At 36.3% G+C, this 20,894-nt stretch overlaps 3 protein-coding genes, 2 long non-coding RNA genes and 1 pseudogene across 5 annotated transcripts; 4 read left to right on the top strand and 2 right to left on the bottom strand.

Annotated features, from left to right (window-relative positions):
• Positions 1-796: 796 nt before the first annotated feature.
• On the top strand, positions 797-3,802 carry LOC103856684 (tyrosine-protein kinase HTK16). The gene is made up of 3 exons (XM_009133798.3): positions 797-1,447; positions 1,525-2,611; positions 3,286-3,802. The coding sequence occupies exons 1-3, from the start codon at positions 993-995 to the stop codon at positions 3,568-3,570; spliced, it is 1,827 nt and encodes a 608-aa protein (XP_009132046.1). The 5' UTR covers positions 797-992; the 3' UTR covers positions 3,571-3,802.
• Positions 2,836-3,346, bottom strand: LOC117132981. Its single transcript, XR_004456778.1, has 2 exons — positions 3,135-3,346; positions 2,836-3,079 (listed from the first exon to the last, which is right to left on the bottom strand). It is a non-coding gene; the product is annotated as an uncharacterized LOC117132981 (long non-coding RNA).
• Positions 3,803-4,029: 227 nt separating the features above from the next.
• LOC103856683 (uncharacterized protein At5g39865-like) lies at positions 4,030-8,164 on the top strand. The gene is made up of 2 exons (XM_033288694.1): positions 4,030-4,568; positions 5,718-8,164. The coding sequence occupies exon 2, from the start codon at positions 7,201-7,203 to the stop codon at positions 8,005-8,007; it is 807 nt and encodes a 268-aa protein (XP_033144585.1). The 5' UTR covers positions 4,030-4,568; positions 5,718-7,200; the 3' UTR covers positions 8,008-8,164.
• On the bottom strand, positions 8,040-11,126 carry LOC108871115. The gene is made up of 2 exons (XR_001957789.2): positions 10,450-11,126; positions 8,040-10,067 (listed from the first exon to the last, which is right to left on the bottom strand). It is a non-coding gene; the product is annotated as an uncharacterized LOC108871115 (long non-coding RNA).
• Positions 11,127-11,218: 92 nt separating this feature from the next.
• Positions 11,219-15,044, top strand: LOC103856681 (F-box protein At2g05970). The gene has a single exon (XM_033288684.1). The coding sequence runs from the start codon at positions 13,818-13,820 to the stop codon at positions 14,979-14,981; it is 1,164 nt and encodes a 387-aa protein (XP_033144575.1). The 5' UTR covers positions 11,219-13,817; the 3' UTR covers positions 14,982-15,044.
• A 1,231-nt stretch (positions 15,045-16,275) lies between these two features.
• Positions 16,276-20,890, top strand: LOC117132972 (annotated as a pseudogene).
• Positions 20,891-20,894: the final 4 nt, after the last annotated feature.

The raw sequence follows: 20,894 nt of genomic DNA, 5'->3' as shown, positions 1-20,894 counted from the left end.
AAAACAGTTTCAAAAATTATTTTTAAACTATAAAAAAAATTTGAAAAAAAAATTAAAAAAAAAATTCAAAATTTTTTTTTAAAAAAAAATTATAAAAATTTCGAATCTGAAAACATATAATCTGAAACTATAAAATTTTTTTTTTAATTTATTTTTTATTTATTTATTTATTTTATTTTTGTTTGTTTATTTAATTTAAACCAAGGATATTAGGGACATTTTACCCTTTAATGAATGTCATTTTTGTGACTTTCTCCTTCTAGTGCTCTTTTTGAGACATAAACTTCAAAATGTGCTATTATTGACAATTGCCCATAAAAAAATGAAAAAAAGAAATTTTTTTTTATAGTTTCAGATTATATGTTTTCAAATTCGAAATTTTTATAATTTTTTTTTTCAAATTTTTTTTTTCAAATTTTTTTTTATTTTTTTTTTCAAATTTTTTTTTTATAATTTAAAAATACTTTTTGAAACTGTTTTTAAAATTTTTATTTTTTATTTTAGAATTTATTTTTTATAAAATTTTAAACCCTAATTCCAAAACCCCACCCCTTAACTCTAAACCCTAAGGTTTGGATTAATTAACTCAAGGGGTATAAGTGTATATTACCTCTTTAATGAAATCTATTTTTGTGACTTTTAGCCTTGAGTGTTACTTTGGGAACAAAAACTTGGTTTAGTGTTATTTTAGTCTTTTTCTCATTTAATTATCCGAAATAAATTAAACAAAAAACATTTGTTTCGTCCAACATTTTAATTTTATTATTTTACAAAAATAAAATTAAATAAATATAGAGGAGCGTAGTAGTAGATCGAGAAAGCAGACCGTCTAAAAAATCGTACTGTCTCACATAAATGCAGTCGTACTCTGCTCTTCACTAACGCTCAAACGAAGATGAAATCTGAAAAAAAAATATCTGAAATCTGAAGCGCACACACTCCATTTCTCATAGCTCTACAGTCATTGCCTAAGAGTAACGAACACCTACACAATGGCTGCAGCTCTGGAGTGCTGGTCGAGCCGCGCCGGAGCCGGAGACGCTCTCGACGACGATCTAGTGGATCAGGTCCTCATGCGCACTCACGACAGGTCCGAGTCGCTCATCACCTCTCCTCCCGCGACGGCTATGAACGTGGAAGGATCCGCGCCGGTTCTCGATCAGAGCTCGTCCGCTATGCAGAAGCGGTTTCAGCGTCTCAGCCGCAACGTCTCCGGCGCGATTGCGTCGCTTAAGAACTCGCTAAGTCTCGATTCCGCGCGTGACAGCAGCAACCAGAGCGGCGGTGGAGGAGGAGGAGGTCCGTCGCCTAGAGCTGATGTAGGCGGCGGGAGGAAGCTACTGTGGGCTACTGTAGTGAGGAACCTCGCGAAGATGTATCCTGGGAGTCAGTTACCGGAGAAGCTCGTTTCGAATCTGAAGAAGCATTACGATTCCTTGCCGTTTAGGTAGATTCAGATTTAGTAGTTTCTATTTAGGGAAACTCATGGAGTATTGATTATTGTTGCTTGGTTGTTTTCAACAGTTACAGTCAGGCTGGTTTCGATATGAAGGAAGTCTTTCTACACGTGAAGCTGATAGAGCAAGCTTCTGGAGATGATAATCCCGTCTTTATGATTCAAGAAGTGTCTAGTGAAGGAGCTCGAGGCTCAGCTCTCAAGCTCACGTTCGCGTGTAACTCCTTTCTTTCATGGTCAACCATGTCGGGGGCTCTTGATGGTGCTTCGATTAGTTGCAAGAAGATACAGATCTTTGAGAAGAAAGGGTTGACTCTCGGTGTTGTTCTTCTTATGGACCAGTCTGGACAAGAGAGTTTGTTTAAAGCTCGTGTAGAGAACGCTCTCAAGTCTGCAACTAGAAAGCCAAGACCGACTTCGTCTTCCGTTAAGCTCCCTTTTGGGCTTTGTGGCTGTCAAGAACAGAACGGCGGTGTAGGGGAAGTTGGGGGCGTTGAAGAAGAGTCCATTCAACATGGTAATAGACTAGGGGTTGAGAATTTGAACAGTGTGATCCAGCTTCAAGTTCCACTTCCGAGCTCTTCGTTTGCTGTATCAGTCGATGAGTGGCAGACCATACAATCAGGTGGCAGTGAGATTGGAAAATGGCTATTGAGTTCCGATAGCTTTGAGTTTGGTGATCAGATTGGACCAAGTTCTTTCAAAGGAATCTTCCGAGGGAAAAGGGTGGCAATCGAGAAACTAAAAGGTTGCGATAAGGGTAACTCATACGAGTTTGAGATCCGGAAAGATTTCTTGGAGCTGATGACGTGTGGACACAAGAGCATTCTGCAGTTTTACGGCGTCTGCATCGACGAGAATCATGGATTATGCGTTGTGACAAAGCTGATGGAAGGCGGGTCACTCCATGAACTGATGTTGAAGAACAAGAAGCTTCAAAGTAAGCAGATTCTGCGGATCGCTGTTGACATAGCAGAAGGGCTGAAGTTCGTGAATGATCATGGTGTGGCGTATAGGGACCTTAACGCACAGAGAATACTACTAGATAAACATGGCAACGCATGTTTGGGGGATATTGGGATAGTTACAGCTTGTAAGAGCTTTGGCGAGGCCGTGGAGTACGAAACTGATGGCTATCGATGGCTTGCACCTGAGGTCTGTGCTCTTTAACTCTTTTCTTTGTTCAACAGATTACTTGAGAATTAGATTATGAAGAATCATCATTAATTGCCATTTCCAGATCTGTTTTCTAACCTTTAAGCGAAATGATACAGACTTATCTGCTCCGTTATCATAATTTTCGTATAAACAAGTCGCAGACGATACATGCATCATCTCTGTTGTCCGGATATGACCCACTGCATCTTGTTTTGTTTTTGTTCGTTTTGAACAAAACAAGTTTATTTTGCTTTTGGCCATATCTGCTTTACCTTTTTCTGTTTGTCTAGGCAGTTGTTGGATGTTCACTTTGATTTGATATATCCTAGACAAGTGTAAATCTAATTAGGTTCTGTCTAATCTTCACAAAAGCGCCTTGGACTTTACACCTCTAATATCACCACTCGTTGATTGAGCATCCTGACCTTTTTTGTTTATATGAGATAATCCAGTTGCTTTGAACCACTGTACGTTATGCCTTTTAACTTTGTCCAGTCACCTGCAATTGCAGACGGTCAACTCATTTCTACTAGAGCACACTGGTCCTTGGTTTTACATAGCAAAGCATTTAGTTTAATTCTGTAATCTGGAGACGAAGTTACTTGATTTCATCTGATGAAACATGTAAATATTATAATTCTGTTTGCTTATATTGGCATGGTTGAAACCAGATTATAGCTGGTGACCCGGAGAACACAACAGAGACTTGGATGAGCAATGCTTATAGTTTTGGGATGGTACTGTGGGAGATGGTGACAGGAGAGGCTGCTTATGCGTCTTGCTCGCCTGTGCAGGCGGCTGTTGGGATAGCGGCTTGTGGCCTAAGACCGGAGATCCCAAAGGAGTGCCCTCAAGCTCTCAGAACTCTGATGATCAGTTGCTGGAACAACTCTCCCTCCAAACGCCCCAACTTCTCTGATATCCATAGCATGTTGCTCCGCGCCATATCACGCTAAGTTTGTTTTTTTTTTTTTTTTGTATTTGGTAAGGTCATATTGTATATTTAGACTGTAACACTAAAAAGTCGTAAGTAACTAGTATTGTATCCAGCATAATAGTGATATGATAATGAATCGGTTGGAAAGAGACAAGGACATAAAGGGGTTCTGTAAGTTTGGTTTGACACGGCCTCTTTGGTCTGCTTTAGGCCGAAGCTCTTTATATGAAAGGACAATATCATCTCGCTCATCTTTCACTACTTACAATGACATTGTGGAAGATCTGTCAGTAAAACATGACTACTAAATTGCATATGAATCAGTGAAATGTACATTTTAGGTAACAAAAGATAAACATCTCTAACATTCAGATTAGGCTCGTGTCTGATGTTATCAACTTTTAAATGAAATGAAGAGTCTAGTTCCAGGTTCTTGACCACTTGTTTGGCGTCTTTGAACTAAGTCACCAACAAGTAACAAGATTACAACGTTAAACAAACAGAGGACTGATTCACAACTAAAGGCCAAGCCCAAAAGTTAAAGATAGTGTGGAGAGGGCATAAACAAATTGCAGACCACAATTCCTAGAAGTTTATGCTTAAATAGATTTGGATTGGTTGAGAGGCCCGTCACAAAGCAAATCCATAGGCCTACACACACGTACAATATTTTCCTTTTTTTTGAACGAACACACACACGTACAAACTAGAAAGAAGATAATTGGGAGGAATATTGGGTTTCGGGGAAGAATAAGACATTTCATCTTTAGCTTTCGTCAAAGTGGTGGTGCCACGTGATACTTTTCAGAATCCACTACTCCACGTGCCCTTTTAGTTGTACCCCCTCCTCAATCCACAATTATTGATTTTTAATCATAGATTAACTTTTTGGTTATGTACTACCTTTTGGCTCTCCCCATGTTGTTTTCCCAAATGAATCCTATTTTAAAATCTTTTTGTTGTGTGTTTGTGTAATCTGATATACAACAAAATTGGCCTGCAAAATAAATACATAAGGTAGCAAAATCAGGCGCGTCCACCTAACGCGCCCCCAAATTTCTCTCCCTAACCCTAACTTCCTTCGTTTTCACCTCAGCCTTCGCCTTGCCTCTCCGGCGCCTCTAGGCGTTGCGAGAGGGCTCACGATGCTCCCGTCAAGTCCACGTTCCTCTCCGTCGTGGTCCGTTGGTGATGTGTCTCAATCTCTGGTGCTTTCGTACGCGTTCTGTGGCTCTGTCTACAGTGCTGATACGAGTCCGGAGGTTCGTGTCTAGGCTCTCTGCGACTGGGTTAACAACACGAATCTTCTTTCCACTGGTGAAGGTGATTCCTCTCCTAACATAAAAATCGCTTCGACGGCGAGGTTCCTAAACGTCGCCTCTTGCCATCATCGATTCAAAGGTAAATTGGGTTTGCTGCGTCTGAGAGGAGGTCCCGGGACCTCATATCTCGATTGATGAGATGATTCTCCTTTCGAGTCGATCTAGACGTTCTGGCTATTGAGTTGATGCTCTTGTTAGCTCCTCTTCCCCCCTTTGCAGTTGACTGGCGTTTCTTGGGAGAATGGGTTTGATCTGCAGGTTTAAACGAGCATGGGAGTGGTGTTTTTGAGCTCTTCGAGATCAGGGTAAGCACCTTGCAGCTGGAGGAGGGAGTAAGACGCAGGAAGTGGTGATGCTGCCCCTTTCCATTAACCGGCTTAGAGGACGAGCGGTTAGGTTAGTTGAGCGCTATTAAGCTCCTGCGGTTTTGTGTTGTCCTGTCTGTACTGGATTTTGGGTTCAGTGTTTGCCCAGCCCGGACTAAGAGGGCGGTCCTTGAGCGGGCTTGTCTCTGTGTCTCAGAGGAAGGTATTGGTTCAGGCAGTCAGATGAAACAACTTCCAGCCAGCATCGTGTCCCTTGATCTCTGGTTTTCGGTCTTCCCATCTGCCTACATCGTTTATGTCCTCTCGCCCGACTCTTAAGTTTGTATCGATCCTTGTTGTCCTGTTCGCTCCAAGGCAGAACGGTTTCAGGCTCGATTGTCTTCTTGATTACATGTTTTTATCTTTTTTGCCGTGTAATCTAGCATAGAAGTCTACAGTTTGCTTTAGCATCTTGTAAACTTCAAAGTTCATTTTGAAATGATATTTAACTTTTAGCAAAAAAAAAATAAATACATAAGCTATTAAGGGTACCCAGCTATTAATTGTGTGGTCATCAAAAGTTGTGAAAGCCCTTTTTCACTGAAAAACAACTCATCTGTGTATTTATAGATAACATCATAAGAGTTAAATGTTTCTCTGTACTTTTGTTACAGTAATCATTTTGCTTAGTGGTCCTGCCTCATGTGATTATTCCTCTTTACTCTTCTTATTTATCTTATATCTATCCATTTTATATAATATCGTATAAGAAAATAGTTACTATTTATAAAAAGAACATAAAACTCTTTTATATAAAAGGTTTAATACAGCTGTATTTTATATAGAGTACTGTATATTCTATGAACACAAAATCTCAGTAACCATCGCCAGCTTCCCCCTTTGACTTCTGGCATCTGCATTGTATTTACAAAACTAAAAATGGTTTTAGTACAGAAAAACAAAACAGTTTCTATAATTGATTTCACATGTTGTGTTTTTGCTCTCGGGAAGGAACTAAGAGGAAGATTGAACGACACCCTTTCAATACCTGTTGTCACCAATAGCCTTTATTATTTGGTACTAGTATTACTCCCTCTGTTTCTGAAAGTAGAATTTTCTAGATTTATTTTTTGTTCCAAAATGATAGATTTTCTAAAATTTTAAGGTACTTTTAGTAGTTAATGTTGAAAAGTTTGTATAGTTTTAAGAAACATTAATTGAAAATATTTGAATTGATTAAATACTATTGGTTGATGTTTATTCGAAAATGTATAGTAAAATAAATAATAAATTCAATTATAAAAAATTAATTGTTTTCTTAATATGCGTGAATACTCTAGAAAATTCTTCTTTTAGGAACAGATGGAATATTAAAGTTCATAGTGTTTATCCAATTTCTATAGTACAAAAAAGATTGTCCAAAGTGCGTTGAGACAAAAAAAATTGCATAAACATACAAATTTACAATTTAGAAAATTTAAAAATATCAATGTAGCTTCACATATAGTCAAGAAAATGAGATGTTATATAATTTTGTAGCTAAGTTTAATTGTAATTTCCTTATAACAAAAAGCTTCAATTAAATTTCATAGTAAATAACAATTTATGCTTACACCTGCAATTTATTTCATAAGATTTAGCTAAGTTCCATCTCTATTACTATTAAATTGCAGAAACACCATCAGGCCATGTGCTATTAATTCCTGATTTTTTCTTTTAATATGTGTGATCAAACTACATATTTTTGTAAATGAAAAAGGCATTAAAACAGAAGAACAACTATAATTAGCTACCTAATTATAATTAGTAACGTTAAATCACCTGTTTTTACACAACCAATGTTTACAATAATAATAAAATCAAAGAGAAAGGAGAGAGAGAGAGAGGGTTTAACAATACCAACCACTTTTGTTTTAACCACCACCCGTCCCTTCTCTCTCTCTCTCTCTTCCCAAACTCCATTTTTCTCTGCAAATCTCAATACACGCAAACCCTAGTTTACTCCGCCGTTCTACACCGTCAATGTGGCGGCCGTGGCGTAAATCGTCGGTTAAGATTCACAACACCTTCTCTCCCACCGCCTCCTTCAAAGACATCCACCACCTCTGCACCACCGACGATTCATCTTCCTTCCCTTCTTCTCCTTGCGCTTCTCCCTCTCCCTCTCCTAACAACGTCTCCAGAGTCTTCCACCGAGTCTGCGCCGCGAATTTGATCCTACGTTCCTGGCCGACTCGTCCGTCTAACAACCTCCTCCGCGCGGATTCCGAGCCTATACGTCGCAATCACGAACCGGATCCGAAGCAATCGAAACCCGAACCGGATGCTATACGCATTTCAATCCTCGGCGCGGAGAGCAGCATCGTCGTCTACTTCACCAGCCTCCGCGTCGTTCGTCCCACGTTCGAAGCCTGCCGTGCCGTCACCGCGATCCTCCGCAGCTTCCCCGTGCGAATCGACGAGCGAGATCTCTCCATGGACGCGTCGTTCGCAACCGAGCTGGATCGGATCTTCGGCGGCGGCGAGAAGGATCTTCCGAAGACGCCGAAGCTGCCGCGAGTCTTTATCGGCGGTCGTTACGTCGGAGGAGCTGAGGAGGTGAAACAGCTTCACGAGATCGGAGAGCTGAAGAAGCTCGTGCAAGAGCTGCCGAGAGTTGAGCCAGGCGTGTGTGACACGTGCGGCGGTCACAGATTCGTACCGTGCAACGCCTGTCACGGTAGCCATAAGGTGCACACGGAGAAGCTAGGGTTTAGAACGTGCTCGGCCTGTAACGAGAACGGTCTCGTTAGGTGTTCGTCTTGTTCGTTTCCGCATCTCACTCCCTAACTTCTAGATTTTATTTTATTTTATTTTGCTTCTTTTTTTTGGGTTTAATATTCTACATGAAGATTGGAATAATTAAGAATAATTGTTTTGTGTAATTCAGAAAATTCCAATTTGTAAAATTCGAAATGGAAAGTGGTAGCTTCAGCTTGTTTTTAGATAATTAGATTCGTTAGAAGAAGAAAAATGAAATCATTAGATCAGTGTGATGTGAACGTGATGAGCAGCTCAGTAGCTAGCATTATTTTCTTTTTAAGTCACTTTTCTCTTTTTAATTTCACAATAAGACACATCTTGCTACTAGGACACTTTGTCCAAGCTTTTCAACATAAATGAAAAGATAAAATGTCAATTATATCCTTCTTCTTCTTAACGATAGAAAAAAAATCGTAATTATTTTTACGGTTCGTCCCACCGCAACCTCTTCTTCTCCTCCGCCGCCACCCACTAATCCCAGATCTCCTCATCCGTCTTCTATTCCTCCTTCTCCTCAACTGTCTCCTCGCACACCTGTTATTCCCTCCTGGATCCCCTATTTGAAACCCTTCACCTTCGGTATCAAAACCACCGTTGAATCTCTTAGGCGGCGATGGAGGAGAATCTCCTCGAATTCCATCTTCGTTGTCTCCTTCTTCGGATAAATTATCAACAGGAGTGGTGGTTGGTAATTCCATATTGCTTGTGATAGTGATTCTGGTTTGTATTATTTGTAAGAAGAAACGGAGAATTGACGATAAGGTGCTTACTATGCTCTCCCATCACATCCTCATGGTCCCAAAGGTATTAGCTTCCTAGAGAATTGCAATTTTGTTTTTTTGTTATGAATTACTTCAACGTTTCAATCTTTTTCCAAAATTGAAAATCTTATTTTAAGATTTGGAAGGTTAGTGTGTTTCTCAGCTGGAGGATTTTACGATGGACATCAACAAAATGACGCAACAAAACGCAATACCGTCGTCAGATCATGTTTCGACGTCACTACCACCACGTAAGCCTCCATCTCCTCCACAACAATCTCATCCTCCTCCACCACCGCCTTTCATGAGCAGAAGCGGCGGCTCCAACTACTCAGATTGTCTATTACTTTCTCCACCCTTTTCCATGGCTTGTCCTACGCTTCTCCAAAGCACTTTCACATAAGAGGAGCTAGCTAGCTAGAGCCACCAATGGCTTCTCTGATGCAAACTTGTTAGGACAAGGCAAGTTTGGTTACGTGCACAAAGGTGTGTTCCCTAGTGAGAAAAAGTTGTTGTGAAATAGTTAAAAGTTGGGAGTAGTCAGAGATAAAGAGAGTTTCATGTAGAGGAGGATGAAAGTTAGCCAAATCCTTGAGTCCATTGTACATAATATCCATGTAACCTTTTTGAAATGTGTCCATTGTACATAATATCCATGTGTACATCAATCTCATAGTGTACAGATGTACATATATATATACATTTTTAATATTTGAACAACATTGTGCAACGTTGCATAAAATGTAAAAATTGGCATTCAAATTTACAATCGCTGACAAACACTCAACTGTATTTGGTTATCTTTAATAACCAAAAACAGGCACGGCATTATGAATCTTTTTCCAATAGTACGGAGGGTGGTTGTGAGTTGAAAATCATGTTCTCATCATGTTCATGTGGGAGAGATCGAGTAACTAATGTTGTACATCACTAAACTCATAAAGGTATATGAACGCATGGCGTTAGAGTTATAGATCTGTGAATCTCTAGTCATTCAAATGTCCACATGTACACATATATTGTGGACACTGAAACATATTGTACACATGGACGCCACTCCTCATCTCCAATCACTAAAAGGATTCATCTTTTAAGTGAGTTCACAGCAAAAACGAACTGTAGTAAGAATAGCTTTTTATGCAAGTAAAGAATTTTGTGGACTGCGTCAATAATGGCGTACATGTGCATTAAATTACAACAATGTACACGCGTACTGATTGATATGTGTACATATGTATACTTTTGATAAGTAAATGGTCGCAACTCTGTGTGTAGCCCACTCATTCACCTTTCACATGCTCGTCTTCACTTGCTTCCCAGGCTCCTCTTCAAACAAAAGTAGTAACATATGATTTAGTAGTACTCTTCAGTTAGTTTGAGTTAAAACAAAATTGAGAACTAAATAATCTGACATTTAATAAAATAAATCTTTTAATGGTGAAAAAATACATTTTTATAGTCAGAGCTCAACTGAATCAAGACTTTGATTTTAAACAAATGTTCAAGCATCGGAAGTTCCAAAAAAAAATTGGTTCACTTGTTATCATAGGAGATGAGATGGGTAACTCACAAAGGAAAAAAAGTTATTCAGAAGGATCAAATTTTCATCAAATATTTTGAAGATCTTCTCAAATACATGTTTTAGGGGAAATTATGCAACTTATGATTGGAGGGGAAGGTGTTGGGTGCTGATTGTGAACCGACCCACCAGTAAAAAGATCTTCCCAGCCGTCGGAAGCCAGTATCTTCTATGTTGTCATAGTCATCTTTTTCACGGTTAGAACATAAGATCCGAGACACAAAAGGATTGACCAGTGGAGAGAAAAGAGAGTTTTATTGTTTGTTTAGAACATAAGAATAGAGAGAAAAGATGAGATCGGACGTAAGAGAGGAAACAACAAACTGAATTTAACTTCAGACTCACGTGCAACAACAACAAGGGAAGGTTTAAGTTGAGGACACTTTAGTCTTTTTAGCACCATAAACTACCCTAGTAGCACAAAGTGTTTTAATGTGTAATAAAATGTTGAAAAGTGTCTTATAGTGTTAAAAACTCTTATTTTCTTCTTAAAATAATGATCAGTGTGATGTGGAACGTGATTAGCAGCTCAGTAACTGTTGTTATGTTCGCAATTAAAAACGATTTAATACTGTATAATATAGTAAAGGACAATTGTCAATAATAGCACCTTTTGAAGTTTATGCCTCAAAAATAGTACTAGAAGGAGAAAGTCACAAAAATGACATTCATTAAAGGGTAAAATATTTCTAATACCCTTAGTTTAAAATTAAATAAACAAACAAAAATAAATAAAAATAAATAAAATAAAAAAAATAAATTTTTTTTTTTTATAGTTTCAGATTATATGTTTTCAGATTCGAAATTTTTATAATTTTTTTTGAAGTTTTTTTTTTTCAAATTTTCTTTTTATAATTTAAAAATACTTTTTGAAACTGTTTTTAAAATTTTAATTTTTTATTTTAATATTTATTTTTACAAAATTTTAAATCCTAATTCCAAAACCCCACCCCTTAACTCTAAACCCTAAGATTTGAATTAATTAACCCAAGGGGTATAAGTGTATATTTACTTCTTTAATGAAACCTATTTTTGTGACTTTGAGCCTTGAGTGCTACTTTGGGAACAAAAACTTGGTTTGGTGTTATTCTAGTCTTTTTCTCTAATATAAAGTAATGAACTATTTTTCGACCATATATAAACATAAGGTTACATGAGATAGTATTTGGAGTGTTAATCTTTTTCCTAAATAAATATTTTCAGTGATATGTTTGAAACTTAAAGAACACGTTATGAGAAATGAATTCATTTGTATGGTGGATGAACTAATAAATGGAAATCTAATGTTAATGAAAGTAACCTTGGACCGGTGACTCGTTGTTATGTGTGGCATTGTGGTATGGGCTAAACGCTCCTTGGTCCTTTTGCAACTCACTTGTAGACAGACATGTACGATGTCTTTCATAAAGAATGGAAAAGGTTTAATAGAAATATTAATAACATATGTTCATTTTTATTTTCCATATCTTTTAGCACATTTTTGATTAATTGTATGCAATTGATTAAGTTTTCACTACAAATATTGGTTATGTATATTGTTAAATCCTATGGTTTCTAACATAAGTACCTAAAACTAGAAAGTGTAACTAATTATATATACAAAACCTAAAAGTGTAAGGTATTTTAAAATACCTCTTTTACGCTAATGAATTAATTTATAGAGTTTTGGAACTGTATAGCTACTCGAAGACAGGTGGGTGGGCATAAAACAACCACTGACCCATAGATGCTTTGACCACCCAGCCAATCGTGTAGCCGTGTAAACCCCATGTACACATACTATATATCAATATTGACCCATGTATTGACAATTTGTAGAACATGTCCGTTTCCATTTCAAAAATCCAAAAGAAGAGATTTATGAAGTCTCTAATAACTTGATCAATTTTTGTTATAATGATGTGTTTTCTTTTTATCGCCATGACATATCTCTTGGAGCTGAATTTCAAACTGTTGAAAACAAAGAGGAACAATCATGCAAGGAGGATGTGATTACCCTATTCCCCTGAACTTGTTTATAACTAATATACCCGTTGACCAAGCAGTAATAGATTTCCTGTTCCCTACAGTCCATCCGAAATTGGGTTTCACAACAGATCTTTTCCAATAAGAATTATTCTCCATCCATATCCCGACAGTCAAGGAAGTTTACAATACACCATTACAATATTTTCTGAGCAGTGTTCGACCAAGGAGACGGTTGTTCAGAACTCTCCACTCTCCAGCTGAGCTTAGCTAGATAGGCATATCTTTTTATTGTTAAACATAATTTCTTATGTCCAGCCGATTTTTTTAAAAAAATTCTGGTAGGTTATTGTGTTACCCTTAAACATATAATTTTCATGTTTTAATTCATGAGTACTCTTAATTCATTCACAACATATCATTTCATAACTTGTTTTTAAGAAAATCTTAGAATTTTTTTCATGTTTACAAATTTCATGGTATCATTATTTATTTTTACCATCATTAAATAGACATTTGCAAGAATACATTCTTCATTAAATAACAAAAAAAACTCTTATACACTTGTTCTCTATATATATAATAAATAATTATTTAAATACACAAAAAAATAAATAAAATAAGAAAAATACTTTTTTATGTTTTCGAATTATACCTTCTCAAATTCAAACTTTTTAATATATTTTTTTTTATTTTTTTCATAATTTCTTTGTGAAAATCAAAAATTATGTTTGAAACTACTTTTTAATTTTTTTAAGTATTTATTTATATATTTATTAGAATCCTAAATTTCACATTCCAAAAATCATATTTCATCATTCAACTCTAAACCCTAAGTGTAGATTAGTTAATCCTAAAGTATTTTACCTTTAATTAAAAGTGAAGATAAAAGTGGTTAGTGTAAACATGAAAAGTGGTACTATGAATATGATATTTTTGATAATTTCCCAAAATCTTATTTTATCATATAAGATTAAAAATATGAAAACACATACCTTAACAAGCATGATTTTTATAAAATCTGATTCATGTTCTCAATTATAGTTTTTTACATTTCTATATCGTATAGATCTTTATTTTTTTCATGTCTAGTTTAGTTTAGTTGCAAATAGCTTTCTTCTTCAAAATTTAAATTGAAGTAAAGGGAAAATAAGAATTAGTGATATTACTATTACTATTTCTGTTTTAACTGTTATTTCGATTTCCATTTATATTATATGGTTATTGTATAAAAGCGAACATATCTTATATGGGTACCCTGTTATCAGTTTAAAAGAAATCATATAAAATTCATTAATATTTATTTGTTTTCTCTCTTTGTCAGTTTAAAATAACTCAGCATATATTTAAAAATAATAATAATTATACAACTAGCAAATTATCACATATAAAACAGGAAATATATCTAATATCTCTTTTTATTTGCTTCACGATATATATATATATATATAGTTAGCGACTCTCTAGGGTTTTGCTGTCACGTGGGAACTCGGGAGATTTGAGAACCAGAGTTTCCATCTTTAGGCTTCATTATGGTTCAAAGCAAGAAGAATGTTAACTGGTCAGAGCTTTGCCCTGAGTTGGTTCAATGTGTTTTCGAACGATTAAGTTTCACATATCTGAAACGAGGAAGATCTGTCTGTTCTTCGTGGCGCACTGCTTTGAGAGGTTGCGTCCCAAAAGGTAATCAGATTCCATGGCTGATTCTCTTCCCTCAAAACGACAATAACAACGAAAACAACAACACCAGTTGCGTGTTGTTCGTTCCAGAAGACAGAGACAAAACCTACAAAACCAGAGATCTCGGTGCTTACTTTGTTAAGAGTAGCTGTGTTGCTACTTATGGAAGCTGGCTCCTGATGTTGGACACTCTTTGGAATCTCTACATTATAAATCCTTTGACCGGTGAGAGGATTGATTTACCAACCACTGACTATGCTCAATACGAACGACCTTCTGATATAAAACCCCAAGACCTCGTAGCTTGTCTCTGGATAGACGACATAAGCAAAGATTACTTAGTTGCGTGTGTAATGGGTTACCCTGTCTTTACAAAGAAAGGGAACCACTCGTGGCGAAGGATCTCCTCTCGTTACGGGGAAGGGCGGTACAAACAAATGGTATACGAACCCACATCCCAACAGCTCTACGTTCGTCGTTACTACAATTATCCTGTTAAGGTCTGGTCTTTCTCCGGAGATGATCCACAACAAGTCTCTGAAGATAATTATCCTCCAGTTGAGTATGCCTTTTGGGATTTCCTCAGCAAAGACAAAGAGTTGTATCTGAAAGAAGAAGTGTTTTATGTGAGAGAGTATGTTGACAGCAGGCTACACATTGCAGTCAGTACAGTCTCTGGACAAGTTTTGAAGGTAGTTAACGTGTTGCAGAAGTCCAAAAGATGGCTCTTTCGCGTCTACAAAATGCACCCTGTTGAGCTTAATTGGGAAGTAGTCGACTCTCTGGGCGATGAGGCGCTGATCTTAGACATGGGTATCACTGTTGTAGCCGAAGATATTCCAGGGATCAAGAAGAACTCAATCTACTTTAGTGGTCTCGATAATGGCAGAACGAATCCTGACCATATATTTGTGTTTGATCTCACCACCCATGAGATTGAACCTTTGCCTCAATGTGTTTTCTCCTCTGTTCGTTTCTCTGATGCTCGATGGTTCTTCCCGGGTCTAGACGCTTAGTCTAACTGTGCTGTTTGCACCTCATCATGTCTTAGTTTTTGTTTTGTTATGATGAAATGATATATAATGTTGATTTACTGTCATACCAGAGTCTTTGTTGTTAGTCTCACAATTCTGTGCAATCATTACTATTAACTAAACCAAATTTGGGGGATGCGTATAGAGAGATATTATATGATTCTTAGATGAAAAATAAGGTTTGCAAGTCATTTATTTCCCAAAACAGAGGAACTAAAAATCACTATCACATCTATTTGTTCACTTTCTTCCATGTTTGCAAAAAGCCGGACCATATAAATACAACATTACCATTACTTTACTAAAGAGGCTAAGAGGAAGAAGAGAAGTTGCTTTGTAATTGTGCGATGCCTTGAGAACCAAGAAAGGTGGTGTCACCCTTGAGTAAAGCAGAGAGTTTTGGAGATCTCGTGAGATGAGTATCAAGCTTGAGGCTGTAGTTTTCCACTAAATTTTAAACACGATCCAAAATATATACATTAAAACGAGCTTTTGTGGTATTATAAGAAGGGGAAAACTACCTGACTTTAAACATGATTTCAAGTTACAGAATAACATTGATAATGCTCTTAAATAACATGAGATGAGATCTAGTAAACATTCAAGCTCGTAAATGTTTTAAGTTTTTTTTTTGTTCATCACTACACAACGCATTAACAATAAACTTTAAGAAAATGGGAGAAGTCTATTAGAGACATCAGTAAACCATGTCTCTTTTATTAGATCATGTAGATCTAGCAAACTCGAAACGTCCTGCGATGAGCGGCAGACCTTCGTCCAAATAGCCATTGATCTTTGCTCCAAGAAATCCGAGGACGTTACTCAGTAGACATGCATCAAATACGTCGGCTGCAACCATGATATGTTCCATTAATACCTTAGGCGTATCATCCCACACGGTAGGTAAATACTCTGCTTGATCTGGAAGGCCATCAACGATTGGGTTTATGCAGAGATCGATGTATTGCACAAGGTCTCTTACGTGTTCTGGATACCTGTTATCTGTCTTCAAAATAACCGCCCTAAGGTTCCTTTCTATGACTTCTGGAATCTGAAACAACCCGTTAATAGAGATCCTTATTCTTCGGCCAAGCGGAAAGGGAGCCTTCATGGCGACGAACACGATGAGTGTTCCCGCCGCAATGTCACTCCTCTCGTACTTGTCAAGTCTCGTGAACCGAACATTACTCCCTGTCCTGTGGTTGAACTCTCCTGGCTTGGACGCAAGAAACCCTAGTCTTGAATCTGCGATCACTACTTTCACAAGCGCGCCACGATCTCTTGTCTCTAATCTCGAACTTGCCCGAATGTATTTTCCTTTGACTATTAGAGGCTGAGTCAATCCTACGCGACTAAAGTAAGCTACCTCCGCCGCAGTATTGGCAAGGAGCCTTACAAGACTGTTACCGGTGGTGCGCCCAAATCTTGAACAACGATTTCTTATCGGCTGCGGGAATGCCGGAGATGCAAAACGGCTAGCTTCATGAGTCTCTTCGTTTCTTGTGAACACTGAAACTATTCTAGAAGTTTCTTGATAGTTACTCAAGAAGTGTGTTGTCGAGGCTCTCACGGCAACGATAGGACTTGAATAACTAACTGTGGAGATTTCCAGAGTAGCATCGGTGGGAGAGATGGTATTGAATCTGCAACTAAATGTTGCTGCAAGGTCTGCGTCTGCGATTGTAACTCCGGCCATTCTTGAGAGTAATAAAGAGAGAACCAAGTAACAGGAGAAAGAAAGTGCCATTCTGGTTTGTTGTATTAATAACTATATATATAGGGTTTAATTGTTTCGCATTATTATATTTTCTTAAGGTTTCTATTTTGTAGTTAATGATTATTTCGGCGGTTCAGTGGAAATTGATTAGCTAGTAATGTAACGAAGAATGGTAAAGCGTGCTTAGATAGTTTTTTTTTTGTTTGTTTGTGTGCTGCGATAGTCGTTACTCTTAAACTAAATATATAACTATATAGATCAAATACGTACATTCACAAATTTGTACAAATGACTATAAATTTTCTCAAAAACATGACTTTAGCCTCAAAATGAACTAGATGTTAGCTAGGATCCAATGACTCATGAACTTTCCTTTTCAAAGCGACGTAGGTACAATTGTTTTTTTTTTTTTGTAAATTAGACTAGATTATAACGTAAGGAAAAGGGGCAAATTATGGTTCATAGTTTGATCAAATAAGTCACTTTTAAATAGCAGAAATTTGAATACGTTGTAACACCATGCATGCTGCATGCATGGATACAACAAAACGCTTTTTCAAATATCGATGAATTTGTGGCATTGTGGTTATTATTTGTTTTTTGTCGAACATACAATGGTTATTCGTGATCTCTAGATAGGATTGGGCAAAAAAGCTGAACAGAACCGATCCAATTTGAAAGAGTACTACCAAACAAGAACCAAAACTTGTTAAATATTTGAATAAATTCAAAACTTTTGATATCTAGAGAATTGGAATCGAGTCTGACACAAACCAAAATATTTCGGTATCCAAGTTAGATTTATATACAATTAGGAAATTGTCACAAAGAAAACAAGAAAAATAACTGATCTCTTTTTAATTGCTATCAACACGAAAAATATTTAATTACTAGTATTGAGCCCATGCTTTGCATGGGAATTATTTTGCTTACAAATAAAATAAAATTTTAATTATATATAACTAAAATAACATGTATTATTTACCTTTGATTTATCAGAAGGATATGTGTATACATAAGAAAAAATTAACACATTTATCATTATTTAACCACAAACATACTATAAAATGAAGTTAGATTTGTTTAAATATTTTTACATTGATCTTAGTTAGCTTGTTTGATATAAATATTAGTTCAAAGCTTTCCCGTTTCACAACTTTTTGTTGCTTTCATTATTTTTCCTAATTTTTTACTATGACCTGAATTTATGTTTCTTTAACTAAATTCATTTAGTAATTCATTCAGTATGTTAATTTACGAACAAAACTAATATTATAACTCTAATAAAACAATAAAAAAATAGAATGTAACAGAGAATAGGTGATCTTTATGCTTAACGTATGCTATACTTTAAAATCTATATGATCATTTACCAAAAGAATATATATGGTGATGGATAAAGAAGAATGATCATGGGGTAATGTAGTTGGTTTCAGAACATCTCCAATGTAAAATTCTATTTTTTCTTCTAAAATGGAGTAAAAGTGAAAATGAAGTAAAATTGCTCCAATCCTCCCAGTCTATAATGGAGTGATAAACAAACAAAAAATAAATTACTCCATAAATGGAGTAAATTTTATTATGGAGTGAGATATGAAGTTGGGTTAGAACATTCTTTACTTCATATTCACTTTTACTCCATTTTAGAGGAAAAAATGGAGTGAGAATGGAGATGCCCTCACGAAACTGTTATATGGCTGTTTTTAAAAAAAAATATTTGTTTGAATTAATTTCTCTTAAGTTTGTAAATATTTATTACCTAACAGAATATGATTCGTCAAGCGAGACTGTGTTTTATACATAAATGATTCATTTTGCAGCCATAATTTAGCAAATTCCTTACCATAGTAAATCACACCAACAAAGATCATTTCTTTTTTGCTTTTAAATTATCTTTTAAAATAAAAATAAAGTTTTTATTTGTTTTAATTTAAATTAAACTTATTTTAAGCACATTTCTAGAAATGGATACCACCTACAATAAGTTTAAAAATGTATATAATTCTTAAAAAATTATATCATAAAAATGAAATTAAACATGTATGTACATAGTCAATTTTTATATAATCGACTTACAAAAAAATGTAAGATATTAGCGTATGCTCTTTTATAGAAAAGGAGATTAGTGAAATAGTAACCATAATAAACAAATTGTAAATATCTGATTTGTATAATCATAATTGTTGATAGTTTTTTTTTCTTGGTGGATTGTCATCGCATCATTTGTTAATCATTACTTCATGAGATATGATTTCTTCCAAGTTACAAAACCAAAACGTGTTTTATAAAGTGTAACCTAAAAGAGTCAATCAAAGAACTAAACATACCATTTGTTTTTAGATTGTGTACGGTTCTCCTTTAGTTCTAAGTTTGTTGAGAGAAAGCTTGTATGTCTTTTATCTTTTTCCTTCATTGCTGGCAAAGCTTTGAATTTCCAAACTTTTATTGAAAAATAAAGCTTTGAAACAGAATAAATTCTAGTGTCATTTTAGCCTGAAATGAACAATTAAGAGATTATTAAATAAAAATAAGAGGAAACTGAATCTAAAAGAATAACCATATACTTGTATAGAGTTTTCTATCAGTCGAAGAACTCAATAGAAAAAGAACCATGAAGTTATGGAGAATAAGAGAGAGGGAGAGAGAGTAAAATTCTGATCAAATGTACAAAAATGATAAAACAGTTTCAAACTCATAACTCACCTTTGAACACACGATGCTCTTGTGTGAGAGATAAAATTTAGAGAAAGTAGATTAATTTATATAGGACACCAAGAAAACGGTTTACAAAAATATAACGTGGGATTTGTGAGAAAAATTAGGAATATAGTTAGTTGAAAATTTGGATTACAATAAAATTTGGAGATGAATTTTTATTTTTTCAAATTGTTTTATAAATCTTTTCCACATGTCAGGATTTGATTCGCCATACGACTTGCGCTTTAGTATATAGAGGATACATTATTTTCTGGTTATTTGCTTCACGGTATATAGTTAGCGACTCTCTAGGGTTTTGCTGTCACTAGGGAACTCCGGCGATTTAAGAACCAGAGTTTCGATCTTTAGGCTTCTAACATGACTCAAAGCAAGAAGGAAATTGACTGGTCAGAGCTTTGTCCGGAGATGGTGCGATGTGTTTTCGAACGATTGAGTTTCACAAATCTGAAACGAGGAAGATCAGTCTGTTCTTCGTGGCGCACTGCTTTGAGAGGTTGTCTCCCAAAAGGTACTCAGATTCCATGGCTGATCCTCTTCCCTCAAAACGACTAACAACAACACCAGCTGCGTGTTGTTCGTTCCAGAAGACAGAGACAAAACCTACAAAACCAGAGATCTCGGTGCTGACTTTGTTCGTAGTAGCTGTGTTGCGACTTATGGAAGCTGGCTCCTGATGCTGAACACTCTTTGGAATCTCAATATTTTGAATCCTTTGACCGGTGAGAGGATTGATTTACCAACTACTAACTATGCTCGAGACCCACCTGGAACTTATTATGATATAAAACCTCGAGACTTTGTAGCTTGTCTCTGGGTAGACGATACAAGCAAAGATTACTTAGTTGTGTGTGATATGCACTACCCTGTCTTTACCAAGAAAGGGAATCACTATTGGCGACGGGTTTCTGAGGTAGTGGGGTGCATACAAATGGTCTACGAACACAAGTCCCAAAATCTCTACGTTAATCGTTACTACAATCCTATCCAGGTCTGGTCTTTCTCTAGAGATGATCCACAACAAATCTTTGAAGATTATCCTCCAACTCGTCATATTCATTTTGGGATTTTCTCCCTGGAAGAATCTGTTGACAGAAGAGTATACATTGTAATCAGTACAGTATCTGGACAAGTTCTGAAGGTAGTTAATATGTTGCAGAATTCCAAAAGACGGCTCTTCCTCCTCTACAAGATGCACCCTGTTGATCTTACTTGAGAAGTAGTCTACTCTCTAGGCGATGAGGCGCTGATCTTAGACATGGGTATCACTGTTGTAGCCAAAGACATTCCAGGGATCAAGAGGAACTCAATCTACTTTAGTGGTCTCGATAGTGGCAGAAATAATCCTGACCATATATTTGTGTTTGATCTCACCACCCGCGAGATTGAACCTTTGCCTCAATGTGTTTTCTCCTCCATTCATTTCTCCGATGTTCGTTGGTTCTTCCCGGGCCTAGACGTTT

Source organism: Brassica rapa, chromosome A03 (genome assembly GCF_000309985.2).
Source record: "Brassica rapa cultivar Chiifu-401-42 chromosome A03, CAAS_Brap_v3.01, whole genome shotgun sequence".
In the NCBI taxonomy this organism is placed as follows: domain Eukaryota; kingdom Viridiplantae; phylum Streptophyta; class Magnoliopsida; order Brassicales; family Brassicaceae; genus Brassica; species Brassica rapa.
The sequence above is the reverse complement of the archived record's forward strand: the minus strand, read 5'-3'. Positions and strand labels throughout refer to the sequence as shown.

What these genes read in the sequence shown, in the direction of transcription:
- LOC103856684 (XM_009133798.3), top strand. Translation starts at nt 993, where the DNA reads ATGGCTGCAGCTCTGGAGTGCTGGTCGAGCCGCGCCGGAGCCGGAGAC. An exon ending in TACGATTCCTTGCCGTTTAG is followed by an intron (nt 1,448 to 1,524) that starts GTAGATTCAGAT and finishes TGTTTTCAACAG; the next exon opens with TTACAGTCAGGCTGGTTTCG. An exon ending in ATCGATGGCTTGCACCTGAG is followed by an intron (nt 2,612 to 3,285) that starts GTCTGTGCTCTT and finishes GGTTGAAACCAG; the next exon opens with ATTATAGCTGGTGACCCGGA.
- LOC103856681 (XM_033288684.1), top strand. Translation starts at nt 13,818, where the DNA reads ATGGTTCAAAGCAAGAAGAATGTTAACTGGTCAGAGCTTTGCCCTGAG.
- LOC103856683 (XM_033288694.1), top strand. Translation starts at nt 7,201, where the DNA reads ATGTGGCGGCCGTGGCGTAAATCGTCGGTTAAGATTCACAACACCTTC.